At 45.6% G+C, this 9,620-nt stretch overlaps 1 protein-coding gene across 1 annotated transcript; it reads left to right on the top strand.

Moving 5' to 3' along the window:
• The first annotated feature begins 552 nt into the window (after window positions 1–552).
• Aldh1b1 (aldehyde dehydrogenase 1 family member B1) lies at window positions 553–8,364 on the top strand. Its single transcript, XM_010614436.2, is given in 11 exon segments — window positions 553–626; window positions 6,874–7,104; window positions 7,106–7,274; window positions 7,276–7,448; window positions 7,450–7,673; window positions 7,676–7,804; window positions 7,807–7,860; window positions 7,863–7,951; window positions 7,953–8,256; window positions 8,259–8,309; window positions 8,312–8,364. Coding segments are annotated over 11 exon segments (1,551 nt in total).
• Window positions 8,365–9,620: the final 1,256 nt, after the last annotated feature.

Consider the following 9,620-nt stretch of genomic DNA (forward strand, 5'->3'; position numbering starts at 1 on the left):
AGTACAAACTGGGTGACATCAGCTTCCCCTCCTTCCTCCAAATTTTGCAGTAGAGGGCTGTGCTCCTGAAATGAAGATGGAGCAGTGGCTCCAACCCAGCCTGGACAGCCCATCAATGGACTTCTAAGTGAGAGAAAAATACATTTCTGTCTCATTTAATTCACTTTTATTTGGAGTTTTCTCTTACATCAGTAGTTCTAAAACCTGGCTACACCTTAGAATCCACAGAGAAGCTTAAGTATAAACCAAGAACAACAAAACCGGAAATCAGGATCAATACCCAGGATCTCTCTCGATCTGGACTGTGGCTCAGGAATCTGTCTCTAAAAGTTCTCCAGGGGAGACCAATGCGCAGCCGCAGCTGAGAACCACTGCTTCATTATACTCGTCTGAACTGATTCTGGCTGATAGGTGGTGTGATAGCTCATGCGTAGATGTCCCCCAAAGCCTCATATGGTCATAGGTGGGGCTTTTTCAGAGGTGGCTGGGTCTACAGTGTGTGATGCTGGAATTGAGTCATGGTGCAATGCCAGGGTCAAGGGCTAGACAAACATGACAAAGTTGCTCATCATCGTTACTGTGTTTCCATACAACAGGAGACTGCTGACCACCTGCCCTATCCCTCTGTAGGTCAAGGCACATAAACTCAAAGGCCTGCAAGGGCCAAATGAGTGAATGAGTGCCTTAGTTTGCTGTTGCTGCTGGAATAAATGATCACAAACTCAGTGGCTTAAACCAACACAAACTGATTGCTTTTAGTTCGGGAGGTCAGCATTTCAAAGGACATCTCACTGGGCTGAAATCCGGGTGCTGGCAGGGCTGTGTTCCTCGAGACACCGAGGAGGAAGTGGTTCCCTTGCCTTTTCCAGCTGCTCGTGTTCTTTGTATGGTGGCTGCATCACTCCAACCTCTGCTTCCATCCCTGCCCCCGATACTCTTTGATAAGGACCCTTGGGATTACACTGAGCGTACCAATGTAGAGTATTATCTCCTCTGAAGATTACTAGCTGTAAAGTCCCCTTTACTATGTAAGGCAGTGCTCTTATAGGTACCAGGTATTAGGATGAAGGCGTCTGTCTTTGAGGAGTTGTCATTCTGCCTACCAAAATCAGCGAACACAGTGTGAAGCAAAAGGAAATGGGAGGTATTATGTTGGTTTTGATCTAGAATGTCCCCCAGAAACTTGTGTGTTCGGGTAGACCTTTTGGAAAGTGACTGCATTGTGAGGGCACTAAGCTCATCAATCATAGCCAAATGAGCTTTTAGGGTTAGAGCCTCATTTAAGGAATTAGGTGACGGGAGGTCTGGCCTGGAAAGGTACATTTCCACCCCACCCCCATTTCCTGGCTGCCATGTGGGGAGCAGCTTTCCCCTGCCACACCCTTCTGCCATGATGTTTCTGCCTCGAGTCAGGTGTAAAAGTTAGAGCCAGCTGAAACCATGAGCCAAAATAAGCCTTTCCTCCTTTAAGCTACTTTTAGTAGGTACTTTGTCAAAGGAAAAAAGAAAGCTGACCAACATAGCAGGGCTTCCAAATTTTCAAGGAAAATTAGAAATGTCTTCTCTTCTCTCTCATCCCCTCCTCCTTCTCCTTTTTGGTTATCTTAGCTGGATCGTCACAGTCTTACTAGTGCCATCAGGGTGTCACTAGGAAAACAGAAGCCACTCTATGTGTTTTGAGTAGGAAGAAATTTAATATAGGGAATTAGATTTATATATTGTTGGGAGCCTGGGAAGTCAAGGGAGGGAGCCATTTTCAGAAAGTCTGGAAATGCTGGGATTAGAGGGAAGCCATCACCAGTGTTCTTGGCTGACCACAGTCCAGAATGGATACCTCTTAAAGGGTTGGGAAGAAATCCATATTTACAAATGCACACACATCTGTCCATGTGCTGTTTCCATCCTAGTGCCATTTATGTGCTTGGGCAAGAGCCTGGCTTCCAGACTGAATTTGGAAACTAATCTCTTGTGTGACCTTGGGTAGGTCCCATCCCCCTTCTGGGTCTTAGTTTTCTTAGCCTTAAAAACAGAAGAGGAAGAAAGCCAGGCAGAGAGAGTACTGAGTTTGTGATAAACACCGAAGGCTCATTTTGTCTGACAACATTCAGACTTTGGTCGTGTTTATAGAGTGTAAGCTTCACCTGGGAATTGAGGAAAAATACACATCTTGGTTTGATTTTTAAATGCCAAATCCCTCAGTGTTGTGACCCAGTCTTCCATTCTCAGTTCAAATGCAGAGAATGATTGTACTCAGTGTAGAATAAACAGTCCAGTTCACATGACTTTTTGTTTGGAATCTATGTGACCTGCTCATTATTCTCAGAGCTGAAATCTGCATCAGTAACTCTAGACATGTAAGGCTCTAAAAACACTGATGAATAGAAATCACTTCTCTTTCCCTACTCCCCACCCTTGCTCAAACACATTCCTGGTTGACTTTTTCTTCTAAATGATCCCACTGTGGCTGGGCTGTGTTATCTCACCCTTTGCCTTCAGATCTTTTTATCTAAATACTCAATGACTGCAGGCCCAGTGTGTGTTACAGAGGCTGGACTTTTTCTCCCCCTAATTAAAAGGTTAAACCCAAAACATTATTGAAAAATAGTCATCTCTTTACAAAACTAATTTGTGCATTTCCCTCTCAGCCACTGCACAATCATCCTTCTCTCCAAATCGGAAATGTGAAGCACCGTAGAAGGCTCTTAAATCTTTGGTACACTCTAGGTATACAGTACACTTACATTCATCATTGGGATCTTTTACCTCTACATGACAGGTCTTGGTTCTCATTTTTTCCCCCTGTCCCTGCCCTCCCTTCACCCTCTCATCCCCCTCCCCATGGAAATAATGAAAATTATTTCCATTTTTTCTTTTTCTCATATTTTTTTCTTTTCCCTTATTCCCTTTCCCCTATCCTTTCCACTTTCCTTATACCTTTAGCCCTTTTCTTCCCTTTCACATTGTTAATTATCTCATTAGGATCTTGTGTACTATTACAGTTTTTCACACCAGAGAAAGTATTCGGTATTTACACATGTGTGACTTATTTATTTCATTTAGGAGTATATCCTCAAAATGTATCCATTTTCTTATGAATGAATCTAATTTCTCATTTGTTATGGCTGAGTAGTATTCCATTTTATAGAAAAACCACATCTTCTTTATCCAGTTTCCAACTGACGGGCAAATGGGCTGTTTCCAAGTTTTAGCTATTATGAACTGTGCTGCTATAAACATAGGTGTGCATATATCACTGTGATATGATTCTTTTAATTCTTTTGGAAAGATACCAAGCAGAGGGATGGCTGGGTCAAATGGAACCTCTAGTTCCATCTCTTTGAGGTATCTCCATATTAATTTCCACAGTGGTTGCACCAGTCTGCACTCCCACCAACAATGGAGAAGGTTTCCTTCTCCCCACAATTTTTAAATGTTTAAATATTTTTACAAATGCCTTCCAACAGAATTATTTCAAGGAAATCTGATGCTGGCCACTATGTATGAAGTGCCCAGGTGGATATCCCAGATAGAATCTAGGTGCAAAGCACACAACAGAGAAACATCATGATGGAGTCACAGAATCCTCAAAGACTACTTAGGCCAGTGCTTCCCAAATATGGTTGCAAATCGGATGTATATTGGGAACTTAAAAAAAAATCTGGGTTCCAACTTGCATCTAATAATTTAGAAGCTCCGAAAGTAAGGGATAGGAGATTATAATTTTTTAAAAGTTCCTCATGCTGTTCTGATGCACAGCTAAACTTGGAAGCCCTTTGTGTAGTTCAGTCCTTATCTACTCCTTGTTCACCTACAGTGATGAGCAACGTGTTACCTCTCAAGACGGTCCCTCACATCCTTACCCGATTCTTCTTTGCCAGGAAGTTTTTCTCCTGTTTTCCTGTAACTTCTCCTCACTGATCTGTGTTTGCCTTTCTGGATCCCTGCAGAACCTGTTTTTGCCTTTCAGAGATTTGGAGGGTGTAGCTTGTCCCTTGAATTCTAAAGGGTAAAAACCCCCCAGGTCTCCTGCTGCACCTCATAGAGCTCAACCTTTCCAAATGAGAGCCACTTCTTGTCTACCACCAGCCTGTCACAAACAGACAGCTTTCCAGTGCAGTCTAATTACTTGAGTCTGATACATGCTTTGTCATGGACTCTCCACCTTTCCTTGATAATGCCTGTTAATGACTGACCACTTTATCACTAAGTCAATCAACCCCAGAATGCCATGCCAAGTGTCCAAGGGGTGTTGCCTGTCCACATGCTGTGGAGGAGACAGAAGAAGCTTTGTAAGAGGGTGATGTGTTTGCTAGAAGACCCCAAATAAAGTATAGGCATCAGAGTGACAATCAATGCCCCAAAGGGCAAGTAATACCCTCCATCCCCCTCCTCTTTCCACCATCTGGCTGACTGGCAGCACCCAGTTCACATGTAGATCTCTAGCTGCAAGGGAGGCTGGGAAACACAGCTGTTGGCTTTTGAACCTCTTCAACCAGGAGAGGGTGTGAAGATGGAGTGAGTGACGTCTTCTGGATGTCTGTCTTAGCATCCTTCAGAGCAACAACATGATGACCACCAAATGTTCAATGGTCAGCCGGGTATGGTGGCACATATGGGCAATCTCTGTACTTGGCAGGAGGATGCTGCGTTTGAGGCCAGGTTGAGCTACACAGCAAGTTCAAGACCAGTCTGGACTACAAAGTGTGATCCTGTCTTGAAAAACCAAAACCAAACCAAACCAACCGTCCAACAGAATTCCTACAGTGGACTTGTATGCTGCCTTGCAGAGAGGATGATGTTGTCTGTAGTAATAGAACACAAAAGTTCATAATACAGTGCTTACTGTGCTATGGGGCTTTTACAAAGCACTAAAATAGAAACCACTATATGATTTCATTTTTTATTAAAAGATGTTTTGAAAAATTCAGGGAAAAAAGGACCAGCAATTTGAACATCCAATCTTAATAATGGTTCCCTTTGGGAGACAAGATTATAAGTGATTTTTTTTCCTTCTTTGTTCATTCTTTATTTGTTTTCCAAGCATATATATATTTGGCCTTAGAACAAAAACGTGGATTATAATAAGGCATAAATATAAGATGTTAAAGGAATTGGAGAAAACATGAGTTAAAGTTAGAAAATTAGTTATTCGGGGGTAAGAATGAGGGAGAAGCAAGGCAGAGAAGGGGTTAAAGGATGGCAATGGAGTCAGGTGCATTACTAGCCAGGGAGAATCTTGCTCTTTGACCAGGGGGAGCTCCTGCCCCTCTCTGGGTCTCTGTTTCCTTTGCCAAACAAGTGCCTCAGGACTTGTCCTGAGCCTAGCAGCCGCTTGCTCAGCGGAGATGCTGTGGCCTAGCAGCACCGGGCGGCACCAGCAGCATCTCTGGGACCGGCGGCAGGAGTGGTCCTGGGAGATATCTACCCTTAAGCTGGACTGGAGCTGCATAAGAGCCAGAGCGCGAATCTCCTGCTGGTCGCTAACGCCTTTCCTTCCTCATCCCCTGGGCAGGCCTCGTGGCCATCCCTGCGTGCGGGCTATGCTCTCTGACCCTCTTCACCCCCTTTCCGCTACCCACACTCCATCATCCCGCTAGGTAGGCCCAGAGAAGCAGATGTCCTGCACACCCTCTCTTGTTGGTTTGATCCCAGCACCCACGCGCACCAGGCCCACTCCAGCCCTGACTGTAGCCCAGAGCGGGTGGGTGAAACCTGCTAGGGTCTTCAATACTGAGAAAGTGCGATGCTTCGCTCATTGGACTGGTGAACCGTAAAAAAATTCTCAAGGAAATGAAGTTAGGTCTGTGGAAACTCAAAATGAAGTTCCTATACTTTCTTGCTATCTGCAGTGAGTCGGTAAACAGCCCTAAGATTCCGTTTCTTCCAAAATAGAGGTCACCATCTGTCCTGAATGGCCAGGAGGCTGCAGGGAGGACTGGGGTATTTACACTGACACGGTCTGCACACTGTCAAGGGCGACCTCCCTGTGAGCAGAGATCTTCCTATACGCAAGTCGAGGTGATATCCAGACCCCATACAGGCTCTGAGTAGGAAGAGCCTGAGTGTGACCTAAAAGAGATTTGCCAGGATTGAGCTGGCATCATCCCTCCCACCTGCTTTTCACTTCCAATGCCTCACCGCATGGGCAATTGAGCCCCTCTTTCCTCCACTTCCCCTGGGAGTCTTCCCCTCCCAGATTCACGACTCTGGTTTGGTAGCAAGTTTGCTTCTGTCCCAGAATGTGACAGGACCCTTATCAAAACAGAACTTCAGGATACCCCTGTGAGTGTGCTGGCCCTGTGCCCTCAGAGGGTGGGCTTTCCTGGTCAACACTGATTTTGTGGGACTCCTCTGAATAAGTTTCTTTGTTCCGCTCCCTGCACATTCTATCTGTTGAGCTACTCTTCTGTAGCAGACATACTTCCAGGGGTCGGAGACATAGCGATGAATATCAATAATCAATCAAAATTCCCCACCCTCGTGGAACTTACAGTTACTGGGAGGAGGCAGACTAACCACACACATATACGTACAGTATTTGGAAGATGAGCTGGAGGAATATACACAGTGGGGTGCATGGAATGGAGCACATGGAGTTGCAGGAGTTGTAGTGTTATAAAGGGTGATTAGGGAAGGCCTCGCTGAGGAGATAACATTTGAGCAGAGACCCAAAAGAGGTGTGCGAATGAACCACAGAGTTAGGGAACACGGTAGAATTGGGGCCCTCATAATTCACAGTTGTAGAAGTGAAATCAGAATGTCTGAGTTGGTGGGCTTTGAGTGGCCCCTTTGCCCCCTCCCGTCCCGTTCACCCTGGTTATATCTGTAGCCAGTGGGCTGTGCTTCCCAATGCCCCATCTGCTCTGCCTCCAGGATAGGACTGCCCAGAACTCCTCGGCTTGCCCAGAACTCCTTGGCTTCAGTCCTCCCCAGCTCCATCCCAGACCCAGACATCTGCTACAGCCAGCTCTTCATTAACAATGAGTGGCACAATGCAGTCAGCAAGAAGACCTTTCCCATGGTCAACCCTACCACAGGAGAGGTCACTGGACATGTGGCTGAAGGGGGCCAGGCTGATGTGGAGCTGGCTGTGAAGCAGCTCAGGAGGCCTTCCATCTGGGTCACCGTGGCACCATGTGAATTCCTCCAAGCGAGGCTGGCTCTTGAACAGGCTGGCTGACCCGGTCTCACTGGAGGCTTTGGACAACAGGAAGCCCTTCCAAGAGTCTTATACCTTGGATCTGAATGAGGTTATCAAGGTGTACTGCTACTTCAAGGTGTACTGGCTGGGCTGACAAGTGGCATGGCAAGACTATTCTCATGGATGGTGAGCATTTCTGCTTCACCCACCATGAGCCTATGGGTGTCTGCGGCCAGATAATCGCATGGAACTTCCCCTTGGTCATGCAGGGCTGAAAGCTTGCCATAGGCAACACTATGTTAGGAAGGCTCTGAGCAGAACACCATTTCTGCCTTATACTTGGCCTTCCTTGTCAAAGAGACTGGCTTTCCCCCTGGGGTGGGGAACATCATCACAGGCTATGGTCCCACCACGGGAAGAGCTATTGCCTGGCACATGGATGTTGATGAAGTTGCCTTCACCAGCTCCACTGAGGAGAGCCACCTGACCCAGAAAGTGGCAGGTGATTCCAACCTCAAGAGAGTCACCCTGGAGCTGGTGGGTAGAGCCCCAGCATTGTGCTGGCCTATGCAGACATGGATCACGCTGTGGACCAGTGTCATGAAGCCCTCTTCTTCAACATGGGCCAGTGCTGCTGTGCTGGTTCCTGGAAGTTTGTTGAAGAATTTATGATGAGTTTCTCGAGAGAGCTGTGGAGAAAGCCAAGCAGAGGAAAGTTGGGAATTTGAGCTGGATACCCAACAAAGTCCCCAGGTGGACAAGGAGCAGTTTGAAAGAATCCTGGGCTATATCCATCCTGGCCAGAAGGAAGGGGGCAAAGCTTCTTTGTAGAGGGGAGCATTTTGGGAAGCATGGTTGCTTCATCAAGCTGACAGTTTTTGGTGGTGAGCAGGATGATGTGAGGATTGTTAAGGAGGAGATCATCAGGCCCGTTCAGCTTCTGTTCAAGTTCAAGAAGATTGAAGAAGTGATTGAGAGGGCCAACAACACCAGGTATGGGCTGGCTGCTGCTGTGTTCATGCAGGATCTGGACAAGGCCATGTACTTCACCCAGGCACTCCAAGCGGGAACTGTGTGGGTGAACACCTATAACACTGTGACCTGCCACACGCCATTTGGGGCTTTAAGGAATCTGGCAGTGGGAAGGAGTTAGAGACGATGGGCTTTGAACCTACACTGAGGTGAAGATAGTCACCATCAAGGTTCCTCAGAAAAACTTGTGAGAATAGGCCCATGCAGGACCAGCCCCAGTCCAGCCATTTCACAACCAGCTAGACCAGTGGTTGCTAAATGAGTTTTAGTCATGGATCCCTTTATTGTCCCAAATACAAGGGAACCCCAACAAATAAGGCAATTAAATTAGAGCTGTTCTATTTGAAGCAGGCACCGATCCAGGCACAGAGTTCTACTCACCTGCTCCCCAGATCCTGCCCACTTGGTGGTACTTGACTTACTTCTGTGAAACCTTAAGACTCTCTGGGAGACAAATTAAAAACCACTCATTAGATGGACACTTTTAGTCCTTCCTGTAGATCCAGGGACTTTCCAGCAGATTAACTCAGTGGCTTTGTGGATGGACTCAACTCAGACATGGGATTGAAAGGCATTAGGAATTTTGAACTAAATGGACATCAAACCTTGGCCCTACTCTTCATTGACTTACCTGGAAAGTCAAGGCTGCTTTTTCCTTCCAACTTCCAGTTGTTGACTATTTTGTTTGCTTGCCTTTCATTTTGCTACTGAGTTTTCTTAATTTGAGGGAACGGGTAGGCAAAGAATGCAATTACATAATCATATCTTAAAAATAAACACCCCAGATGTCTGTCAGCTGTTGAGTGGATAAACAAAATGTCTCCGTGGAATATTCCTTCAACTCTTAACCACAGAAAGAATGAAGTACTATTATATGCTCCAACATGAGTAGACCTTGAGAATATCATGCCTTGTGAAAGAAACCACACATACAAAGCCACATATTATATGTTTGCATTTATATGAAATATCCAGACTAGGCAAACCTATAGAGATAGAGAGTACATTAGTGACTGACAAAGGCTGGGGAAGGAGCAAATGAGGACTAACTGCTCATGCGTATGGAATTTTTAGGGGGAGACTTTAAAAATGTTCTGGAATTGAACAGAAGCAATGGTCGCACAACTTTGCAAATGTTAAAAAGTGCTGAATTACACTTTAATTGTGGTATGTGAATTAATTTTATTTAAAAGTTAAACTGATACATTCTGTTTGCATATCTGTTTTGTCTCAATATTTTCTTGCTGCTAAACATTTTAGAGTTTGGGGTCTAGGCAGGGACCCAGGTAGTCATCTAGTCAACCTCCAGCCAGGTATAAAAGTTGGCTGACGATAAAGTGCAAATTTAAGACCCATGAGAAAAGCTCTGGTTTCCGCTCAGAGCAAGTCTGTCTCATTTCTAGCCTTCCACTAATGTTTTTCCCCCTGACGCCTACAAAACCACAGC

This window comes from Fukomys damarensis, unplaced genomic scaffold (assembly GCF_012274545.1).
Source record: "Fukomys damarensis isolate Sample0158 unplaced genomic scaffold, DMR_v1.0_HiC HiC_scaffold_36, whole genome shotgun sequence".
NCBI lineage: Eukaryota > Metazoa > Chordata > Mammalia > Rodentia > Bathyergidae > Fukomys > Fukomys damarensis.